The 24,921-nt window shown below is 44.4% G+C and overlaps 1 protein-coding gene across 4 annotated transcripts in view; it reads right to left on the bottom strand.

The window, feature by feature from the left end:
• Nucleotides 1–24,921, bottom strand: part of LOC118007283 (trafficking protein particle complex subunit 12-like) — an 88,693-nt gene that overhangs the window by 20,909 nt on the left and 42,863 nt on the right. For all 4 annotated transcript variants that reach the window (XM_035000287.1, XM_035000288.1, XM_035000285.1 and 1 more), the window contains exon 6: nucleotides 7,895–8,007. In XM_035000287.1, coding sequence (XP_034856178.1) covers nucleotides 7,895–8,007 — 113 coding nt within the window. The remainder of the gene's footprint in view (nucleotides 1–7,894; nucleotides 8,008–24,921) is intronic.

Raw genomic sequence — 24,921 nt, 5'->3', positions numbered from 1 at the left:
CAGTAGAAAAACACCTCATTATAAAATTAATATGTGGTAACATAAGACTGAGAAAACACAAAAGAACAAAATGGCCTATGTTCCTGTCACCCACACAGCTAACAAGATGCTGCAATTTCCCTTCAGTGGACATGATTCATTTCACTGAGGCCATGCTGCAACTGTAATTCTGCAGGCTGGCTTCGAAAATTAGTATTAGGTCATTAATATTTCCCATGTTATGGCTGCGGGACCAAGATAACCACTGAGAAACCACAGCAAGCCTTGACACCCCAGGTCCGGTGTCTCCGGGACACCCCAGGTCCGGTGCCCTCCTGTGGTTAAGGTGGCACAGAGTGGAATCAAGGGGAGACCTCTATCTCGGCTGTCCCCCAAGAAGGTGGGTGACAGAGCTCCGAACTGCAGAGAGGACGCTGGCCCAACTGGGCTGAAGCCATGGGTGGCAGGTGGTTCCTCATCTACCCCCAGCTGCTCCTGGGCGCCTCCCACCGCTCACTGCGGCTGCCACGGAAGGCTGTCTGTTCTCGTTTGGGAAATCCACGCTGGGCCTGAGCCTGCTCGCAGCAGCGGGCGGACGGCACGGACCCGAGGCTGCTGCCGGCACAAACGCACTGTGCTCTAAGCAGCCTGCACCGCCCCTGCTGACTTTCTTCCCAAGGGACGGCGACCTGCACGGCCCTGGCGTCCACGTTCACCCCTTCCCAGGCATTTCACTCTATAGCCACTGCTGACCTCCAGCCTGGAAAAACGACCTTGAAGACCAACCACAGACACTACCCAAGCACTGAAAACACAGGATAGAGAACTCTTCAGGGAATGTGAACTGAATTACTCTGCTTTCTTCGCAGAAATGAGGACTCCGGTTTTGTAGACTGTCCTTGAGGAAAGCATCTTAGACCAGCATCAAGGCTTCTGATCAATCCGAGGCCACCACACTCTGACCTCCCGCCTGTCCCAGTCTGTGCTGAAGACACGAGGGGGTGGCCTGGGGGTGGCCCGGCTCCAGACCCAAAGCCGGACACCATCGGGCCAAGCCATGTGCGTGAGGGCTGCGCTGAGTCCGTGCCCTGGAGCTCAACACCACCGACCCGGGTCAGGCAGGAGGCTGGGGGAAGGGGTGCAGGCTGAGGAAGGAGAACTGAGGGAGGGGGCAGGTGGAGGGCACCACCCGAGGAGGTGCTACTTCGTGGTTTTGACTCCTCACCCATGAAGAGCCCTCCGTTCCCTGGGCCCACGGGGACCAAGCTCTGCAGAGCAAGGCCAGCAGGGGTCGCCACTCAACGGCGATTTCGGGAGGGCCACTTTCCCAGGGTAGCAGGGAACACTGCACTCTGGCGGAGCAGAAGAGGCTGTAGTTTGACTCCACGGAGGAGCAGGGACCGGGTTTCTGGAACCGGACGACCTGTTCTAGTCCAGGCTCCCCTGCCAGCTCACTGTCACAGCCTGGTGATTTCGTCCTGTGAGGCTCAGCCTCCACATCTGTACGATGGGGACGCCATCACCTCGAGAGTTACTGTGAGCATTAAGGGGCGTAACGAGTGTAAAACACGCCGCACAGCATGTGTTCCGGTGTGAGTGCTGCTTGCGTGTTGATGGCGACCCCACGATCGTCATGGTCACTGTGGGTGGTCGACCTCTGGCACACCCGGGGCGAGGGGGGCTGAATGGCCCAGGAAAGAACACAGAGCATGCAGGGAACCGTGTTGGCCAACAGCCTCCAGTTTAAATCTTTCCTTGGGTTTCTCATTTGTTGTGATGGACTCAAAAAACCAGCTTGCTGGTGTTGGGTGGAACCTCCAAGTCCTATGACCTGTGACCTCTCATTTTTGAGGGGAAAGCCAAGGACCACGGGCCATGCCAAGAGCAGAGCTGCATGCAAGTAATCCAGCCACGGCGCTAACTTTAACCCACCAAGTCCATGCTGTCCCAAGAGTACTGTGTGGGCTTTTCCTATTTTTAGATTTTCTGTGTCTTGAGTAAATAAATTTCAGCATGAACACAGACTTCCTGCCATTTAATTCTGCATGACCATAACGTACTGATGAGCGGCTCAAACGGAACGCGATGGGGAGAGACAAGCACGCGCCCAGGACGCCCAGGACGCTCGCAGAGGACGCGGCATGCTGTGCTCCCGGCCGTGCACGGCAGGAGCTCAGACACACACCTGGCAGAGGAGTGAGCCCAGACCGAGCCGCCCTGACCCACAGCGGGGTCAGACACAGACCTCTCTTAAACTCCACATCCCATGAAACAGCAGTGTATGCAACTGATGAATCACTGAACTCTGCCTCTACAACTGATAATACACTATATGTTAATTAAACTGAATTAAAACAATAAATAAAGGTGTAGTCTTCCAAAAGAAAAGAAAAAGACAAACCTCTCCAGGCTCCAAAGTGCCTGGGGGGGCGAAGTCTGGCTGGAAGCAGCCTCGCTTCTACGTGGAGCCAGCTCGGGAAGGGAAGGGATGCCTTCAGGGGCACCACGTGGCCGCCCAGAGGATGAGAGAGGACGCTCAAGGGCGGTGCTTATCTGCTGGGGTGATGGTGGGGGGAGCTGAGGGGACTGCAGGCACCACCGTGCTGTCTCTCCCCTTCTCTCTTTGGCACCAACCAGTCATGGCCCACGGGGTTACCGCTCTTCGGAGGCAGGGCCAGGCTTTAAGCTGGCACGTAAAAGAACACATAGAAATTACACGCTGAAATTAGCCATGAACACCCTTTTGGCCAGAGACCAACACACTCTCTCTTCCAGGACCAACTGCTTGTCTTTCTTCCAGAATGAGAACCACCTGCCGTGTCATCAGTGAAGCACCAGGAGAAGGACGGACTTCCATCTGGGTCACGCCATACGAGAGGCCATGGCGTCCGTGACGTGCGGTGGGGTGTTCATACGGTGAGAAGCAGGTGACACCGGGGAGACTCACGTCACACGCACGCACTGGCAACGGGTCCCTACACTATTTCTGTCTTGTCACCCTCCGAGCCGTGTCAGCGTTGAGAGAGATGCTCCCGTGGTGTGATGGTGTGAGACCTGGTTTCCCTCTCCCACCCAGGCTGAGCGGTCAGCTGCCATCACCTGGCCACCGGGGTCTGAGGAGGGAGCTGGTGCAACGGAGCACAGGCATGACCCCATCTCCAGGATCGGCCTGTGCGAGAGGCCACTTCAGACACAGGAAGACGTGCTCCTGCTGGACGGAGCAAAGACGCTGGGCAGGCGCGTGATTTGGAGCATGAACCCCAGAGCCAGACAACCTGGGTCAGATCACGTGATCACAGGCAAGTTAGTCAGCCTCTCTGTGCCTCAGTTCACTCAGCTGTAAACTGGCCTAACAGAACCCCTAGTTATAGGGTTTGTGTAAGGATTAAATGAGCTAATATTTGAAAAATGCTTAGGACCAGAGGCTGGTTCCTGGTGAACACATGTTCAGTAGAAGGAGTACGAGTAGCCTAGAGCCGTGGTGGTGGAAGACCCGCCCTCACCTTCCACCGTGACCCTGCCTCCCGAGCTACGGAGCTCGATACTAAAGATACAGGGCGCCTCAGCGCTGGAAAACTGACCTGCAGAACTCCTGTCTCTCTCCGACCCTCAAGTCCCTGTAACACTAGGCATTTCCTCTCAGGTACATATGGAGGCAGATCATCTGCGTACAGTGTAGAAAATCACTGACTTCACATTTCTCAGTAACAAGTTATGTGTTTCTTATTTCTGAATATAATTCTACCTTAACTGGGTTTCAGGGATCAAGGAAAAAAGTGTTAGAATCTAAAAAAATGTTGGCTAACACAATTTCCCCGTCAACTCATCAGTGTGTAAGAAAGAAAATACGTTTTCCGTTTGTCTCTGAAGTTCTAGAAACCAGGAGCTGGTACAAAGCTGGAGGGTGTAAGATGCCCAGGACGTCTGCTCGTGCTTGAATGAGGTGCATTCTGTGCAGGGAGGAGCCCACTTACCTCCCTGCTGCTAGTCCCGAGGACACCACCATCCTGGGAAACCTCCACAGAACCCCCATCAGGAGTAACTGGAAACAGAAAGGACGAGCTGGACGAATCTAATCTCATTTAAAAAGAGCGCTAACGTGCTGCTCCCAACCTCACCGCTTGTTGTCATAGTTCGGAAAGCCCTCCACAGACATGGCGTCCCCAACCCACACAGCAGCACCGCGAGGCAGGCAGGAAAGGCACTGCACTTCCATCCTAAGGACGAGAAGTCTGGGAGGTGGGGGTGCCCACAGCCTGGCGATGGGGAGACTCTATAGATCCCATATTTCCTCCAAATATCACTAAATGGAATGATTTGGTCTTTTGTTGATGCAGCTTGGTGCCTTCCACATAACTGTTATTTCCCAACCAAGAACAATTCAGAAAGCACTTCCGAACCTTATCTGCCTTTGCAGACAGTATTACGAAGGACCGTTGTCATTATACAGTAGAATTTGCTTTGATTCTGGAACATTTTAAACCATTATCTCTTTAAATATTGTTCCAGTGCCTCTGTAAGACACGAGGCAGGTGCTTGTAGTATTTGCAGGATGGGAGAATGGTCTGCCACATTTAAGGGCATATGATTTTTACACAACAGAGTATTTCCCTGCTTTGAATCCACCAATAATACTAAAGAAGTGTTACATGTCAGCAAACTACACAACCTAGATGAAGTGGATAAATTCCTAAAACATACTCCTCCAAGACTGAATAAGGAAGAAATACTAGACCAATTACTAGTAATGAAATTGAATCAGTAATCAAAAAACTCCCAACAAACAGAAGTCTAGGATCAGATGGCTTCACAGGTGTATTTTACCAAACATTTTAAAAAGAGTAAACACCTGTCCTTCTCAAGCAATTCCATAAAATTGAAGAGGAAGGAAAGCTTCCAAGCTCATTCTACGAGGCCAGAATTACCCTGATACCAAAATCAGACAAAGACACTAGGAAAACAATAAAAAATAAAGAAAATCTCAGGCCAACATCCCTGATGAACACAGATGCCAAATTCCTCAACAAAGTATTAGCAAACTGAATTCAGCTATACAATAAAAGGATCACACACCATGATCAAGTGGGATATAGTCCAGGGATGCAAGGATGGTTCAATATCCCCAAATCAATCAATGTGATATACCACATTAACAAAATGAGGAATAAAAATCCTATGATATCCCCATAGATGCAGAAAAAGCATCTGACACAATGTCCATTTATGATAAAAACTCTCAATGAGGTGGATATAGAGGGAATATACCTCATCATGATGAAGGCCATATATGACAAGCCCATAGCTAACATACTCAACGCTAAAAGATTGAAAACATTTTCTCTAAGAGCAGGAACAAGTTAAAGATGCCCACTCTTGCTACTTTTATTCAACCTATTATTGGAAGTCCCAGGTGCAGCAATCAGACAAGAAATAAAAGGCATCCAAATTAGGAAGGAAGTACAGATGATACTGTATACAGAAAACCCTAAAGCATCACCCCAAAACTATTAGGCCCAATAAATGAATTAATTAAAGTTGCAGGATACAAAATCAATATACAGAAATCTGTTGTATTTGTATACAATAACAGACTATCAGAAAGAGAAATTAAGAAAATAATCCCATTTACAACTACATTAAAAAGAATAAAATATCTAGGAGTAAATTTAGCCAAGAAGGTGAAAGCCTTATACTCAGAGAACTGGAAGACAGTGATGAAAGAAACTGAAGATGATGCAAATAAATGGAAAGATATTCTGTGCTGAGGACCATAAGAGTGTTGTCAAAATACCCAAAGGAGTCTATAGATTCAATGCAATCCCTATCCAAACATAATGGCATTTCTCACAGAGCTAGAACAAACAACCCTACAATTTGTATGGAACCACAAAACACCCCGAATAGCCAGAGGAATGTTGAAAAAGAAACGCAAAGCCGGTGGCATCACAATTCCGGACTTCAAGCTCTATTACAAAGCTGTCATCATCAAGACAGTATGGTACTGGCACAAAAACAGACACATAGATCAATGGAATAGAATAGAGAGCTGAGAAATAAACCCATACTTTTATGGTTCATTAATTTATGACAAAGGACACAAGCATATGCAATGGGGAAAAGACAGTCTCTTCAATAAACATCAGGAAAACTGGACAGCCACATGCAAAAGAATGAAACCGGACTACTTTCTTATACCAGACAAATTAATTCAAAATGGATAAAGGCTTAAATATAAAACCTGAAACCATAAAACTCCCAGAATAAAAATTAGGCAGTAAGCTCTCTGACACTGGTTTTAGTGGTATTTTTTGGCTCTGTCTCCTCAGGCAAGAACAACAACAACAAAAAGCAAAAATAAACAAATGGGACTATATCAAACTAAAATGCTTTTCCACAGCAAAGGAAATCAGCAATAAAATGAAAAGGCAACCTACTGAATAGGAGAAGATATTTGCAAATGACATACCTGATATTCAAACTATATAAAGAGCTCAGAAAACTCAATATTAAAAAACCCAACCAGGTAGAGGGCCTGAATAGACAGTTTTCTTTTTCTTTTTTTTAAAGATTTTATTTATTTATTTGACAGAGAAAGACACAGCGAGAGAGGGAACACAAGCAGGGGGAGGGTCAGAGGGAGAAGCAGGCTTCCCGCTGAGCAGGGAGCCCGATGCGGGACTCGATCCAGGGACTCCAGGATCATGACCTGAGCCGAAGGCAGTTGCTTAACCAACTGAGCCACCCAGGCGCCCTGAATAGACAGTTTTCTAAAGAAGATATACAGATGGCCAGTGGGCACATGAAAAGAGGCTCAACATCACTAACTATCATGGAAATGCAAATCAGAACCACAACGAGGTATTATCTCATACCTCTCAGAATGGCTAGTATCAAAGATAAGAAATGACAAGTGTTGGTGAGGGCGTGGAGAAAGGGGAGCCCTGTGCATCGCTGGAGGGAATATAAGCTGGTACAGCCGCTCTGGAAAACGATATGGAGGTTCTTCAAAAAATTAAAAATAGAATTACCGTACAACCCAGCAAGTTTACTTCTGGGTATTTATCTGAGGAAAATGAAAACATGAATTCAAAAAGACATATGCCCCTCTATGTTCATTACAGGATGATCTACAAGAGTCAAGATATGGAAGCAACCTAAATGTCCATCAATGACGACTGGATAAAAAAGATGTGGTGCATATATACGATGGAATATTACACTGCCGTAAAAAGAGTGAAATCTTGCCATTTGCGACAACATGGGTGGCTTTGCAGTCTATTATGCTAAGTGAAGTAAGTCAAAGACAAATACTGTATGACTTGTAAGAAGACTTCACCTACATGTGAAATCTAAACAATGAAATGAACAAAACAGAAACAGACTCAGAGACACAGAGAACAAACCGACGGTTGCCAGAGTGGGGGCAATGGTTGAAATTGGTGAAGGGGATTAAGAGCGGCAAACCTTCCAAGTGGACAGTAAATAAGACATGTGGATGTAACGGACAGCATGGGGAATACAGCCAATAACAGTGCTGCAACTTTCTACGGTGACAAGTGGTAACCAGACTTATTATGTGACGATTTCCTAATGTACATAGATGCTGAATCACTATGTGCACTCCTGAAACAAACACAATATTATATGTTAATTATTCCTCAACAACAACAAAAACTAAGGAAGAAGGATTTCAGGCCCCAAATTTTGCCAAAAAACATCCACTGCCCCCAAAACAATTTTAGCGAGAACAAAGAAAACTGTGGTCATGATGAATTGGGTCACCCTTTCCGGGGGAAGTGATAATGGTGGTTGTTGGGGTGGGTTGGGAGGAAGTAATGTGGTACGCTCCCTCTGGGGTGTACTCTCCGTTGGGAGGGGAGGAGGATTGAACAGGTCACCACGGAGCCATCATTACCTTGCTGCAGATGGCCTTCACTTTGTGCAGTCTGTCCAGGGACTCCTGTGGATTGCCCAGGTATTGCTGAAGCTCTGCGTGTAAGATCCGCATCGAAAAGGGGACCATGGAGCCTAGAATCAAAGTCAAAGTTGAGTTAGTTAGCTATCACTCAGCATGCTTTCAGACTTCACACACCCGAAGGAGGGAACTGCCAATGTCCCAGCAGACAGAATGACAGAATACCTTCATTTCTTGGTAAAGTATGCAATGGTGTCAATGATAAAATATATGTTGGGTGTCTCGGTAAAGCCGTATGTACGTATGTTCTAGACAATTATCAAAGGAGAAAGGTGGTCACTACTGTTTCCATTGCTGTGCTTTAACTAGGGACTGCTTCCTCTTCCAATAAAAGAAACCACAAAACACTCATGGATTTTTAAAATATTTTTTTGGTATGACAAGATCAAGTAGAAGGTTGCTTAGGTTGGGGTCCCTAGAAGGAGAACCTAAAAGGAGGCTCTGAAAGCACGTAAAGATGTGGGGGTTGCAGGACCAGGGAAGGAAAGTGAGTGAAGGTGCGTCTCAGGTCCAGGTCCTGAGGATGGAGCTTAGCCTGATTCAGTGATGTGCAAGTGCATGTGCACGTGTGTGTGTGCACGTGTGGGGTGTGTGTGTGGCTCTGGAGCAAAGACTCTCTCTCAGAGGTGCCCCAGCAGCAGGAAAGGGAGCTAGACTTGAAAACTCTGCCCGCCAGGCCTGACCCCCAGGGAACACTCCATCAGTGTGCTGAGGGGGAATGAGGGCAGCTCTCTGAAGGACTGCACGTGAAATGAACTTATATACAGTGTTTGAATGTGGCTGCATCATCTCTCAGAATAAGGGAACGTTTTTATTGATGTCATGTCTCTTCTCATAGGATTTGGAATTTGACATATAGTATATATACGCAGTACATAAAAACCATCAAAATTATCAGATAGCCTGTGCTGGTCACATATGAGATAATGGATATGAACATGACAACACAGCACAATCCCGAAGAGTCAGAAGAGGGGCTTTTCAAAACAGACTGGAGGCGTCAATGTCTGGATCCAGAATACAGTTTGGAAGATGGTTAGAAAACAAGCTATGTGACACTTGCAAGTGACTCGGCTTCTCTGTGCCTCAGTCTGCCCACCCGCCTGACCATTAATCATCAGGGAGAGTCCTCCATGCACCATACTAAGATGGCTTCTCAACTGAGCTTCTTCTTACCTTGAAATGGTAGGATGCTCTATGGTCTTTAATAGACAGAAGAAAGACCTATAAGGAAGTCATAAATAAGGAACGCCACAAAAAGTAGGTTCTATGGTGATTATAAGTCCAGAGAAAAGAAAGATGACAATTACTGAATTTTAAATGTTTAAATTTTTTTTGGAAAATGGTTTTTGTTTTTGTTTTTTTTAGAACACTAAATAACTCCTATGTCTAAAGAGGATGGATGACTGAGAGAGAATATCTCTAGAACTCCGTAAGTTCTGTATGATAAGCACAGAAGCAAACCTTCTGCACATCCCAAACCCAATTTATAAATGAGCTGACTATACGACAAGGTGGCAGGGAGTTATCTGCTGTATACACTGGCAAATGCCCATGCACCAGAGAGTTTCTGAATTTAAAAGGATATCAAAATCATTTGGAGCTAAGTGAGAATGAAAGTACAACTTATCAAAATTTGTGAGATGCTGTAAAAGCAGTGCTAAGAGGGAATTTTACAGTATTAGATGAATATATCTGAAAAGAAAGAAAATCAACCATCTCAGCTTCCACCTTAGAATACTAGGGAAAGGCAGGCAATATAGAAGAAAAAGAAAATAGAAATTAAAGCAGAAATCAATGACATTGAAAACAGGAAATCAACAGAGAAAACCAACAAAATTCAAAGTTGGTTTTTAAACAAAATTAGTAAAATTAATAAACCTCTAGCCAGGCTAACAAAGAAATAAAAGAGAAGACATGAATTACTAATATTAGAAATAAAAGAGGGGTCATCACTACTGATTACATGGACATTAAAAGGATAATAAAGGAATACTATGAAGAACTCTATGTCCACAAATTTTATAACCTAGATGAAATGGACCAATTCCTTGAAAGACACAATTTAGTAAAAATCACACAAAGAGGAAGAGATAATCTGAATAGGCTAATATCTACTTAAAAATTAAGTCAAGAAATAATGACCTTTCAAAACAGAAAGCACCAGGCCCAGATGCACCAGTAAACTTTACCAAACATTTAAGGAAGAAATGATACCAATTCTCTACAATCTCTTCCAGGAAATAGATGCAGAGGGGATACTTCCTAATTTATTCAATGAGGCTAACAGTACCCTAATACCAAAACTAGACAAAGACATTACAGGATAAAAAACTATAGACCAGTATGGCTCAGGAATGCTGACACAAACATCCTCAACAAAATTAGAAAATCAAATCCAACTAAACTGAATTCAACAAAAAATTAGCAAATCAAACCCAAAAGTGTATAAAAAGAATTATACACCATGACCAAATGGGATTTATTCCAGGTATGAAAAGCTGGTCTAACACTCAAAAATCAGTGTAACCCTGATCACATCAAAGAGGCTAAACAAGAAAAGTCACATGGTGTACCAATAGATGCAGAAACACATTTGACAAAATATAACACCTGTTCATGATAAAAACTCTCAGCAAAGGAAAAGAGAACTTCCTCCACTTGATAAGGAACATCTGCAGAAACCTACAGCTAACAACAGCCTTAATGATGAGAAACTGGATGTTTTCCCGTAAGATCTTGAATAAGGAAAGGATGTCCTCTTTTTACTACTCCTATTGCACATGATACCAGGAGTCCTAATTAATGCAATAAGACAAAAAAGAAAAGAAAAAAGGAAAAAGGTGTAGAGATTAGAAAGGAAGAAATAAAACTCTTTGCAGATGATAAAATCATCTATGCAGAAAATCCCAAAGAACTGACAAAAAAACAAAAACAAAAACACCAAAAAAAATCTTCAAGAAATAAGCAACTAAAGGAACAGGATACGAGAGGTTAATCTGTAAGTCAATTGGTTTGATTTACACCAGCAATGAACAACTGAAATTTGAAATTAAAAACACAATACCATTGGGGTGCCTGGGCGGCTCAGTCAGTTAAATGTCTACTCAGGTCATGATCTCAGGGACCTGGGATCCACCCATGTGTCAGGCTCCCTGCTTGTGGGAACCTGCTTCTCCCACTGCTCCTCCCCCCTGCTCGTGTGTTCTTTCTGTCTCTCTCAAATAAACTCTTAAAAAAAAGAGAAGAAATACTTTGTTAAAAAAAAACCCCAAAACACAATACTATTTATGTTAACACCAACATAAATGAAATAGTAGGATATAAATTTAGCAAAATACGTAGAAGATCTATATGAGGAAAACTATAAGGCTCTGGTGAAAGAAATAAAAAAATATGTGAATAAATGGAAAGATGCTCCATGTGAACAGACAGGAAGACTCCACACTGCCAACGTGTCCGTTCTCACAACTTTTCTGCACATTCACAGCAATCACAATCAAACCCCCATATTATTTTGTGGACGTGGACACACTGATTCTCAGGTTTATGTGTAGAGGCAAAAGATCATAAATATCCAACCCAACACTGAAGAGAAGAGCAAAGTTGGAGAATACACACCATCCAACTTTATGACTTACTAGAAAACTACTGTAACAAAGACTGTGACACTAGCAAAAAAGAGAACAAATACATGCATGGAACAGAACAGAAAGCCCAGAAATACACCTCATAAATACAGTCAACTGATCTTTGACAGAGGAGTAAAGTTAAGTCAATGGAGAAAGAGCAGTCCCTTCAGCAAATGATTCTGGGACAACTAGACATCTATGTGAGGGGGAGAAAAAAATCAATCTCAATACAGACCTTCCATCCTTCACAAAACTTAACTCAATATGGGTAATAGACCTAAATATAAAATGCAAAACCGTGAAATGTCGAGAACAGAACATAGGAGAAAATCTAAGTGACCTGGGTTTGGTGATAACTTTTTAGATACAAAACTGAAAACATGATCCATAAAAGAGAAAAATGGACTCATTAAAAACTGCTCTGTGAAAGATGATGTCAAGAATACAAGACAAGCCAAAGACTGGGAGGAAATGTCAGCAAAGCGCACATCTGGTAAGGGACTTGTATCCAAAATATACAAAGAACTTAAAAATCAACAATAACAAAACTCAATAAGTGGACATCAGATCTGAACAGGTACCTCAACAAAGATACACAGATGACAAAAAAGCATGGAAAATGCTCCCCATCACACATATGTCATTAGGGAGCTGCAAACTGCAAATTAAAGCAAAATGCAATAGTATTGCTAGACACCCATCTGAATGGTTAAAATCCAGAAAGCTGACAACACCAAATGCTGACGAAGATGTGGAGCAAGAGGAACTCTTCATTCATCGATGGTGAAAATGCAAAATGGTACAACTGCTCTGGAAGACGGCCTGGCAATTACTTACAAAACTAAACACAGGCTTACCATATAATCCAGGAGTAGTGCTCCAGATATTTACCCAAGTAACTTCAGAATTTATATCCACAAAAAACCTGGCACAAGAACGTGTTCTTTTTTTTTCATAGTAGAATTGTATTTTTTTTTTAAATTTAATTTTATTGTTATGTTAGTCACCATACAGTACATCATTAGTTTTTGATGTAGTGATCCATGATCCATTGTTTTCATATAACACCCAGTGCTCCATGCAGTGTGTGCACTCCTTAATACCCATCACCTGGCTAACCCATCCCTCTACCCCCCTCCCTGCTAAAACCCTCAGTTTGTTTCTTGGAGTCCATAGTCTCTCATGGTTCATCTCCCCCTCCGATTTCCCCCCCTTAATTTTTCCCTTCCTTCTAATGTCCTCCATGCTTTTCCTTATGTTCCACAAATAAGTGAAACCATATGATAATAGGCTTTCTCTGCTTGACTTATTTCACTTAGCATAATCTCCTCCAGTCCCATCCATGTTGATGTAAAAGTTGGATAGTCATCCTTTCTGATTGCTGAATAGTATTCCATTGTATATATGGACCACATCTCCTTTATCGATTCATCTGTCGAAGGGCATCTCAGTTCTTTCCACAGTTTGGCTATTGCAGGCATTGCTGCTATGAACCTTGGGGTGCATATGGCCCTTCTTTTCAGTACATCTGTGTCTTTGGGATAAATACCCAGTAGTGCAATTGCTGGGTCATAGGGTAGCTCTATTTTTAAAATTTTTTTAAAGATTTTATTTATTTATTCATGAGAGACAGGGACAGAGAGAGAGAGAGAGACGCAGAGGCAGAGAGAAGCAGGCTCCCTGACGAGCAGGGAGCCCGATGCGGGACTCGATCCCAGGACCCCGGGATCATAACCTGAGCCGAAAGCAGACACTTAACCATCTGAGCCACCCAGGCACCCTCTGTTTTTAATCTTTTGAGGCACCTCCACACTATTTTCCAAAGTGGCTGTACCAACTTGCATTCCCACCAACAGTGTAAGAGGGTTCCCCTTTCTCCACAACCTCTCCAACATTTGTTGTTTCTTGCCTTGTCCATTTTTGCCATTCTAATGGTGTAAGGTGGTAATCTCAATGTGGTTTTGATTTGAATTTCCCAGTGCTAATGATGATGAACATTTTTTCATGTGTCTGTTAGCCATTTGTATGTCTTCTTTGGAGAAGTGTTTGTTCATGTCTTCTGCCCATTTTTTGACTTATTTGTTTTTTGGGTGCTGAGTTTGAGAAGTTCTCTATAGATCTTAGATATCAGCCCTTTGTAGTGTCATTTGCAAATATCTTCTCCCATTCCATGGATTGCCTCTTTGAATTGTTGACTGTTTCCTTTGCTGTGCAGATTTTATCTTGATGAAGTCCCAAAAGTTCATTTGCTTTTGTTTCACTTGCCTTTGGAGATGTATCTTGAAAGAAGCTGCTGTGGCCGATGCAAAGAGGTTACTGCGTATGTTCTCCTCTAGGATTTTGATGGATTCCTGTTTCACATTGAGGTCTTTCATCCATTTTGAGTTTATCTTTGTATATGGTGTTAGAGAATGGTTGAGTTTCATTCTTCTATATATAGCTGTCCCAGCTATATATAGAATTTTCCCAGCACCATTTATTGAAGAGACTGTCTTTTTTCCACTGCATATTTTTTCCTGCTTTGTCGAAGATTATTTGGCCATAGAGTTGAGGGTCCATATCTGGGCTCTCTATTCTGTTCCATTGGTCTATATGTCTGTTTTTGTGCCAGTACCATGTTGTCTTGGTGATCACTGCTTTGCAATATAGCTTGAAATCCGACAACGTGATGCCCCCAGCTTTTTCTTTTTCAACATTTCCCTGGTGATTCGGGGTCTTTTCTGATTTCATACAAATTTTAGGATTGTTTGTTCCAGCACTTTGAAAAATGTCATTGGAATTTTGATGGGGATGGTGTTGAAGGTATAGATTGCTCTGGGTAGAATAGACATTTTAACAATGTTTATTCTTCCGAACCATGAGCATGGAATGTTTTTCCTTTTTTTTTTTTTTTTTTTTTTGTGTCTTCTTCAATTTCTTTCATGAGTATTCTGTAGTTCCTAGAGTATAGCTCCTTTACCTCTTTGGTTAGGTTTGTTCTGAGGTATGTTATGGTTTTTGGTGCTATTGTAAATGGAATCGTTTCTCTAATTTCTCTTTCAACAGTTGTATTGTTAGTGTATAAGAAAGCAACTGATTTCTGTGCATTGAATTTGTATCCTGCCGCATTACTGAATTGCTGTATGAGTTCTAGTAAATTGGGGGTGGACTCTTTTTGATTTTCCACATAAAGTATCCCGTCATCTGCAAAGAGAGAGAGTTTGACTTCTTTGCCAATTTGAATACCTTTTATTGCTTTCTGTTGTCTGATTGCTGTTGCTAGGACTTCTAGTACTACGCTGAACAATAGTGGCGAGAGTGGGCATCCTTGACATGTTCCTGATCTTAAGGGAAAGGCTCTCAGCTTTTCCCCATTGAGGATGATATTTGCTGTGGGTTTTCCATAAATGGATTTTATGAACTTGAGGAATGTTCCCTCTATCCCTATACTCTGAAGAGTTTTAATCAGAGGATGTTGTATTTTGTCAAATGCTTTTTCTGCATCAATTGAGAGGACCATATAGCTCTTCTCTCTCCTCTTATTAATGTGTCCTATCACACTGATTGATTTGCAAATGTTGAACCATGCTTGCATTCCAGGGATAAATCCCACTTGGTCATGATGGATGATCCTTTCAATGTATTGTTGGATCCTATTAGCTAGGATTTTGTTGAGAATTTTGGAATCTACATTCAACGTGGATATTGGTCTGAAATTCTTTTTGATGGGGTCTTTGCCTGGGTTGGGGATTAAGGTAATGCTGGCCTCATAGAATGAGTCTGGAAGCTTTCCTTCTGTTTCTATTTTTTGAAACAGGTTCAGGAGAATAGGTGTTATTTCTTCTTTGAATGTTTGGTAGAATTCCCCAGGGAATCCATCAGGCCCTGGACTCTTGTTTTTTGGGAGGTTTTTGATCACTGCTTCAATCTCGTTACTGGTTATTGGCCTATTCAGGTTGTCAATTTCTTCCTGTTTCAGTCTTGGCAGCTTATAGGTATCCAAGAAGGCATCCATTTCTTCCAGGTTGCTTAATTTGTTGGTATATAATTGATAATAATTTCTAATAATTGTTTCTATTTCCTTAGCGTTAGTCATGATCTCTCCCCTTTCATTCATAATTTTATTAATTTGGATCCTTTCTCTTTTCTTTTGGATAAGTCTGGCCAGTGGTTTATCAATCTTATTCTTTCAAAGAGCCAGCTTCTAGTTTTCTTGATCTGATCCACTGTGTTTCTGGTTTCTAATTCATTGATCTCTGCTCTAATCTTAATTATTTCTCTTCTAATGCATGGCCTAGGCATCATTTGTTGGTTTTTCTCTAGTTCTTTAAGGTGTAAAGTTGGTGAATTCGGGATTTTTCTATTTTTTTGAGTGAGGCTTGGATGGCTATGTATTTCCCCCTTAGGACCGCCTTTGCAGTATCTCATAGGTTTTCGACCGATGTGTTTTCATTCTCATTGGTTTCCATGAATTAAGGTCTTTGACTTCCTGGTTGACCCAAACATTCTTGAGCAGAGTGGTCTTTAGCTTCCACATGTTTGAATTTCTTCCAAATTTTTTCTTGTGATTGAGTTCCAGTTTTAAAGCATTATGGTCTGAGAATATGCAGGGAATAATCTCAATCTTTTGGTATCGGTTGAGACCTGATTTGTGACCCAGTATGTGGTCTACCCTGGAGAAAGTTCCATGTGCACTTGAGAATGAGTATTCTGTTGTTTTAGGGTGGAATGTTCTGTATATCTCTCTGAGGTCCATCTGGTCCAGTGTCATTCAAAGCTCTGGTTTCTTTGTTGATTTTCTGCTTAGATGATCTGTCTATTGCTGAGAGTGGAGTATTGAGGTCTCCTACAATTAACGTATTATCAATATTACTCTTTATTTTGGTTAACAGTTGGCTTATGTAGTTGGCTGCTCTCATGTTGGGGGTGTAGATATTTACAATTGTTAGATCTTCTTGTTGGATAGACCCTTTAAGAATGATATAGTGTCCTCTGTGTCTCTAAGTACAGTCTTTAGCTTAAAATCTAATTTGATAAAAGGACAGCTTTCTTTTGAGGTATCTTTAGGTTCAAAATGAGTCTCTTGTGGACAGCATATGGATGGGTCCTGTCTTTTTATTCAATCTGCAACCCTGTGCCATTTTATGAGAGCATTTATGTTCACGATGACAGTGATTATTGAAAGATATGAATTTATTGTCATCACGTTGCCTGTGAAGTCCTTGTTTCTATAGATTGTAAATTTCTGTTCTGTGTCACTCTTGGGGTCTTTCTCTTTTTATAGAACCGCCTTTAATTTTCTTGAAGGGCCGGCTTAGTGGTCTCTCTCTCTCCACCCTCTCAGGGATCCCAATAATTCTGACATTGGAACGTTCCATGGTGTCACTTAGTTCTCTGATTCTGGTTTCATGGATTTTGAGTTTTTTCTCCCTGGCCTCCTCTTTTTCCTTTTTTACTATCAATTGGTCTTCTAGATCACTAATTCATTCTTCTGCCTTGCTTACCATAGCTGTTAGATTATCTAGATTAGATTGGATCTCACTGAGAACATTTCTAAATTCTGCCAGTTCAGCTTTCATTTCTGCCCTTAGAGACTCTAATCTGCCATTAATCGATTTCTCCATTCTAGCTATAATCTTCATAACTGTTACCCTGAAGTCCATTTCCGACATCTTGGTTATATCTGTATCCATTTGTAAATCTGTGGCAGGAATCACAGTCTCTTGAGTCTTTCCTATTGTGGGGGTTCCTCCTCCTATTCATTCTGTTGAGGGATGGTTGAGGGAATGTACAGAGTCCAAATTATTGACCACAACCCAAGCAAGATGCACCTGTTCTATAGGGACCTTAGGGTTGTCGGCCTCTTGTTCCCCCAGCCTGTCTTCTGGGGGATGGGCCTTCTATATTGTTACTCAGGCAACCCTGTTTGGGCAGAGTTGCCCTGCCCCCTGTGTGTGTGGGGGGTGGGCTCAGTGAAAACCGGTTTTTTGGGGCTTTTGTTCTCTGGTGGTTCTCTGAGTCTCTTCCTAGAGTCAGCAGAAGAGACTGTTTCCAACCCTCTGCCTCAGAGCAGAGAGACTGCAGTCTGTTCTTCAGTGAGCTCTCCAGGCCACAGTATCTCTGTTTCTGTCTGTGCTGCTATAAACTGCAGCGTCCTGGGTTGTGTACCCCTCAGCAGGGCTCCCAGTCCTCGCCTCCAGGTTGGGGTTCATCTCTGCCCTTTTTGCTTCTAAAACCACCAGCCACCCCCAGTTCACAGGCACGGCCCTGCCGCTCCAGGTTTCAGTCTGGGGGACTGCCCTAAAGTCCTTTCCCTGTTGCTACTGGTCTGTGAGTCTGTGCCCTGTCCCCAGTGCGGGAGGCTATTGCTCACCGGTGGTGCAGCATTCCCATGGCTCCCTCCACCTTCTGTTTATCCTCCGATATTTGCTCATGGAATCACGGCTCCCCACTTCGTACCTTGAAACCAACTGCCTGCGATATTCTGTTTGTAGAGATCCAGATATATCCTCTTACATCTCAGGCTGATTTCCTGGGTGTTCAGAGTGGTCTGGTAGATATCCAGCTCAATTCAGGGGACTGGCTGGAATAGGGTCCCCTACTCCTCCACCATCTTTTCTTCCTCCCGAATTGTCACAAGAACGCAACTTTATTCATCACTGCCAAAAACCAGAAGCAGCCAAGATGTCTTTTGATAGGTGAATGAATAAACCGTGGTACATCCAGACAAGTGAATACTTTTCAGTACTAAAAAGAAATGTGCTACCAAACCACAAAAAGGCCTGGAGGAACCCTAAATGCACATGGCTACGTAGAAGCCAGCCTGAAAAGGCTGCATATTATATGATTCCAGCAAATAAGACAATCTGTAAGAGGCAAATCTATGAAGCCAGTCAAAAGATCGGTGGTTTCCTGGGGCTAACGGGGAGGAAGGACAAGCAGGCAGAAGACAGAGAATGTTAAGGGCAGTGAAACTATTCTGTGGGATACCCTAACAGTAGATAAACTTCATTATCCATTTGTCCAGACTCAAAGAATGTACAACACCAGGAGTGAGTTCTAAAGGACAGATTTTTAATAACAATGTATCAATCTATTGTAACAAATGTCCTACACAAATGCAAGATGTTAACAATAATACAAGATATAATAAGAACTGTGTGCAAAAGAGGGGGTATATGGAACTCTCTGTACTAAACCTGAAAGAATCCTAAAAATAAAGATTAATTAAAAAAAAGACAAGCTCAACTGCACTCAGAATTTAATGTACAACAAAGACAGTATCCCGAAATTATTGAAAAGGAAAATGTAATTTTCAATAAGCACTGTTGGGGTATGTAGAAGGCCACATGAAAAAAAAATTAGATCCATTTCTTAAGGAAAAAAAAAAAAGACCGTGTTCTGGGGAATCTCAAATTGGAATGAAAAAAATATTTTTTCTTAGAAATACTAAATATGGTAGCCAGTTATAGGCAAAAGAGTAATATTAGTATTCTATTCAAGATGTATTTAATGGTCAAACAGGCTTTTGTGGGCTGACCTAAGGGTCTAACTAGGTACAGACTGAATTCTATGGAAAATACTTTTTAAGTACCGACTACTTTGCACATGAACTTGCGGAGTCCCACTGGTGAAGCATGCGGTCTGTTCATAGTTAAACCACAGAAAAGTGGTCTGTAGTTTGATGAATGTTATAAAAATGTAATTTTTTGGTATGGTATGAGTAGCTGAAAAGTTCACAGCTTCAAATGAAATATTTACTTTAGCTGAAAGAGATGGAAGTACATTAAAATTAGTTTAATTAATTGTATAAAGATATGCAGGCAGGTGGAGGAAGATATCAACAGATTTCAGAAAGCAACCAGACACACAAGGTGGGCTCAAAGCTACTAAGAACCCCGGTTCTGCGAGTGGTCCTTCCCCCAGCTGCAGACTGGGGCCCCGCGTGGACCTACCACACCAGAACCTGCCTCCACCAAGGCCCCGGGGCCTGAGTACACAGGAAAGCTGGAAAAGCCCTGCTCTGAACCCTTACCTGCCGCCTGAGTTTAAAGTGCACTAGCCCCACGGCTGTCAAGCGCGATCTGTATGTCTAAACGTGCCTCCACACACAGCCTCACTCGTTAGAGTCAAATCAAAGCTGGCAGCCGGTATGAAAACAGCCATCATGCATTGCATGACCAAGTCTCCCTCCAAGTTACGTGCTGTTTCCTCGCCATCGCCTGCTCTTTCTACAGCAAGTACAGGCATTCAGAGAAGAACTGGGGCTAGGGGATGGGAGAGTGCAGAAACCGTGTGGGGCTGATCCGCGGTCCGCACTCCTCCTGCCCCCCACATGGGGTTTCTCGGCTCCCTGCAGTCTTGCCTGCATACAGCAGCTCCCACAGCGGCTTTTCAAGAGGGGAAAAGAAAAAATTCACCCATGTCTTCCTTGAACGTGGGGACATGAATAAAATCACAAAACTCATATAGTGAAGCAAAAATTCTTTTATATAAAAAAATGTAGCATGTTATTTTAGAACTATTAACTTGTGCTCCCTCGCCCTGATATTACAGTGAGAGGGAACAAGCCCACGGAACGCGCAGATCCCTCACTGCCACTGGGCCATCTGCTCCTCCATCCACTGCTTCTCCCGTGCAGACAGGACGCGCTTGGGGTTCTGTGGCAGGGAAGGCACTGCTGTCCCCTCCTGCTGGCGGTACCGCTCCCTCGCATCAGCCTCCCTCTGGGCACAGTCTGCACCTGCCAACCCCGAGCCCCTCGCAGCATGGGCACCACACTGCCAACAGAGAGCCCTGGGTGGCGTGGATGCAGGTGACACTCAACGTGGCTCCCTGTGACATGAATCTGGGAGTTTGGGCTCAACCTGACAGCTGAGAACAGAAAGCAGGTGGGTGAAAAAGAACCCATGTGTGGCTTCCTTAATGAGCACGCTGTCTCTACTGTGACTTTCTTAGAGAGATCTGGAAGCTAGGATCGAAGAAGGAAAAAGCCTTCCTCCTCTTCTCTCTTGGTACCACTTGCATTGCTTTAAAAATCAAGAGGAAAGCACACAACTCCCAGCCTCCAGGGAAAGAGAAAAATGGAAGAATTCAGAAAGAAAAAAATGCCCCTTGCTAGAAAAAAAATACACTGTTCATAGAGACGAAACATGAAACACTGGAGACCCGGTCCAGCTTGAGTATGCTCACTGAAGGTGACAAACGTTTTCTTAGGGGGTTGAGGTGCCCAGTGCAAGGCCAGGCCTGGACACACAAGCTGGGCAGGGGGGGTGACCACTGTCCCCAGGGAAACCACGCTGTGGTTCAATAAAGTGCAGACAACTGCAGTGATGGGACTCGGGCGTTCCCTAACAATGCTACAGACTTAGTTTTGCTTGTTTTGAGGAAAAGCAGATAAAAGCACCGTTACCCGATTCTCTTAGTCTGGCCAGACGCAGCCTCCCATGTCTGACGCTGGGACCCTATGCAACCCTCCAGGCCGAGCAGTGCTGAGCAAGCTGAAACGTGCACAGCTTTCCCACTAGCCTGAGGCCTCCCTCCTGCAGGGAGAGTGAGCTTTGAAATATAGGGCTAGTCAAAATCTGTAAAGACAAATCATTCCCAGTGGATCTGTTTTTCTGTAAGATTCCCATGTACAGTCCTGACCTGCCTAACTCTAGGTTGGTGGAAGCATTCTCGTTAATCATTTAGAAAACATTAAATGAAAATACTCCTACAAAATTCATTTCTGACGGTCCCCTGCCGTGCAGGGAGCCCCCACTGCTGGTCCGGCGGCAGAGAGGAATCAGAAATGAAGTAGGCCTCTGTGCTGGGCAGAGAAAAAAGACACAGACGAGTGGAGAAACTTCAGTTTCTCTGTGGAGGGGTGTGCCCTTTCCTTTGGCAGCACAACTCAGATAGTCTGACCTCCCGCTGCTCACCTGCCCTGTGTGCTGGGCTGATGGCGTCCTCTCGGGACAGGGCAGTGGTCCTGGAACATGGCCACCCTGCCGTGAGGCCCGGCCATGTGGACGTCCAGCAGAGAGCACCTAAAGGGTCTGCATGGGCCCTCTGCCCCGCATTAACAGCACACATTCAGAGGACCTTTGCCCGGGCATTTCTGTCTCACTTCCAAGTTGTGCAGGGCCCTGTGCAGGGGATTACTGCTCTGCACGTGTTTCCCTCGACATCTCCCTCTGCTCTGCTGGTCTCACGTTGTTCTCGATTCACCGACAGCCTGAGGAGGAGCCACGTCACTGGCGTCTCTCCTTTCACTGCTTGGTTATCGGGACACAGGTCATTGGATGGCTATGTCTGACAGAGAACATGGTGCCCTTCACCTTTGCCATAGAAACAGTCCTCAACAAAACTGCCTGCAACTTCAATGCTGCATTTTATTTTTTATTTATTTATTTATTTTTTAAGATTTTATTTATTTTTTTGAGAGAGAGAATGAGAGAGAGCACATGAGAGGGGGGAGGGTCAGAGGGAGAAGCAGACTCCCCGCCGAGCAGGGAGCCCGATGCGGGACTCGATCCAGGGACTCCAGGATCATGACCTGAGCTGAAGGCAGTTGCCTAACCAACTGAGCCACCCAGGCGCCCCAATGCTGCATTTTATTAAAAGACTATTTAGTTACTTGAGAGACAGAGAGCCAGCTTGTGAGCACACGAGCGGCGGAGAGCGGCAGGCAGAGGGAGAAGCAGGCTTCCCGCCGAGCAGAGAGCCCGATGTGGGGCTCAATCCCAGACCCTGAAATCATGACCTGAACCGAAGGCAGACGCTTAACCGACTGAGCCACTCAGGCGCCCCCAACGCTGCATTTTAAATTAAAAAAGCCCCACAACCATACTGAACACATCCAAAAACATCCCAGGTGATTTATTAGGTAAACAGGAAATTCAGTGCCGGTCTAGTGCACGAGGCATGGATCACACCACCTCCACGGGAGTCTGGGAGGGCTGTGTGTGATCCGGTCCGTCACCGTGGCGGTTCTTGTGTAAGACAGGTTCAAGAGTGTTCTGATGGTAGCAGTGGAACCCCAGATGGAACGCTTCCCTATCTATAAGGATTTCTTCTAGGAAAAGACTGGAAATGCCAAAGTTCATTAAAACTGTGAGCAAGTGAAAAGCAGTAAAATTAACCACCAGCTTGCTCAGAATGAGGAAAATATGCTTCAAATGAAAAATGCTCAGGACCTCTGGCATAAAGTGGAAATGTAACCTAAGTAGAAGATGTGAACTCCAAGAGGTGAGGTTTTTTTTTTTTTTTTTTTAAGATTTTATTTATTTATTCATGAGAGACAGAGAGAGAGAGAGCAGGGGGAGGGGGAGAGGAAGAAGCAGGGAGCCCGACGCGGGGCTCGATCCCAGGACCCTGGGATCATGACCTGAGCCGAAGGCAGACGCTTAACCGTGTGAGCCACCCAGGCGCCCCCCAAGAGGTGAGTTTTGTCACAGAAAACAAAATAAGACATTTGAGACACGCTTAGCAACTAATTCTGAGCTATCGCGTACGGTTATGTGTTGGAAAGAGTTTCCGAATTTTGATTGGTAACCAGAAATGTGAATTCCGTGATTCCGGAGGGAAGGCAGAAAAGGACGAGAGACCAGCGACAATTTACCTTTACTTCCGGAGGAGTGGACAGATGAAGGAAGGATACAGACATTTAGCATCCAATTCAAGTGTCTGCCTCATCAGTTTTAGTCTGACTTGGTAATCTGTGCAGATGAAGTCCTGAAATACGACTTCATGACAGCACCACGAGGAACTCTAGTAACTTCCACTCAGCGTACCCCGGCTCAGCGTTACAGGAATCACTGAATTTCGTAAACACCACACTGAGGAGCGTCAGAACAGACTTTCTTTCCCATCTTCGGCTTCAAAGTTTTCCTCCAGACGCAGAGAAAGTCGAGTGAACTCTAATGCTGAGAAGTACTTTGAAAACCCAAGCGCTGGTCTAAGTTTTACCCACCCACTTTCATCATGGCTCTTTCTTTTGAACAAGAGAGTATTCCAAACAGCGGATTAAAAAGGTGGTGCTGGGATTCTGGACAATCTCACTACCGCACAAGAGGCCGAATCTAATGGATGGATATACCACCGATGTCAGGAATGCACATTTCATTGCTTGTGAAGATAAAAACACAATGAATATGTGTGGCACAAAGCATGAGCCCAGATGTAAATCATCAACAGTTGTCAATAATCACATATTGATACTGGTTCATCAATGTAACAGACGTGCCACACCAAGCAAGACGTTAATGAAAAGACACAATGAATGATCTAGTTATATTATCTGCAGATACAACCCCCGTCTACAAGTCTCATGAATACAAACCCTTTTCCCTTTAAAGGGAAAAGCAATTTGTTCTAGAATTAACAATTACAAAATAAATATAATTTAATTAAAAGCAACTTAAAAAGAGAAGCCGATTACAGGCATACGAAGAATAACTCCCAAGAGGAAAGCAGCGTGTACTGTTTGGACAGGTGTGCCAAAGCCCTAACACTCAACAGTCGTTCTAGAGTTGTCAACATTAAAGACAAACAAGAACAAAAACATTCTTTTTTTTTTTCTTTTTTTTAGATTTTATTTATTTGACAGAGAGAGAGATACAGCGAGAGAGGGAACACAAGCAGCGGGAGCGGGAGAGGGAGAAGCAGGCTTCCCGCGGAGCAGGGAGTCCGATGCGGGGCTCGATCCCAGGACCCTGGGATCATGACCTGAGCCGAAGGCAGACGCTTAACGACTGAGCCACCCAGGCGCCCCAAAAAACAAAAACATTCTTAACCTCGGCCAAAGGCTGGTGCCCACAAGCCCCTTGCCATTTCCTCTTGCCACCTCCACCCCAAGAGGTGGGGTGACAGCAGGCTTCCAGAGAGGGCTGACTGCTCCTGGGGTGCGTAGGGAGGTCACGGGGTGTCTGTCTACGCGGTCACAGATCAGGTGCCCGGGACCCATGGGGGAATGCTCGCTAAGCCAACTGTGCATCCCGTCTCATTCCCATTAGAATCTAAGGTGGCAGGGAATCAGGGGCTCAGGGTGCATTTGGGGCACACGGGAGGAATGGCCTGTGACAGCGCCTGACAGAGCCCGGGGAGCTCTGCATGGCCTTCTCGGCCCTCCGAAGCCCCAGGCACAGGGCACGGGAGCTGCTCTACACTCTCTTTCCACTAATCCCCCTCATAAAGCTACTTCCGTGTGCACACGGTGTCACGGCGACGGCACACTGGAGCTCAGCGAGGAAACCGGTCTAGGAAGCTGTATGGTCGGTGCTTCAGCTGTTCCAACCTGCCCGGCCCAGCTCAAGGACGCTGGCATGGTCAGTCTGCACTTACTATTTCTGACATAACAACGTGTGGAAGCAA

Source organism: Mirounga leonina, unplaced genomic scaffold (genome assembly GCF_011800145.1).
Source record: "Mirounga leonina isolate KUSES-001 unplaced genomic scaffold, KU_Mleo_1.0 Mir_117, whole genome shotgun sequence".
Lineage (NCBI taxonomy): Eukaryota > Metazoa > Chordata > Mammalia > Carnivora > Phocidae > Mirounga > Mirounga leonina.
Note: the sequence above shows the minus strand (reverse complement) of the source record. Positions and strands in the feature narration are given on the sequence as shown.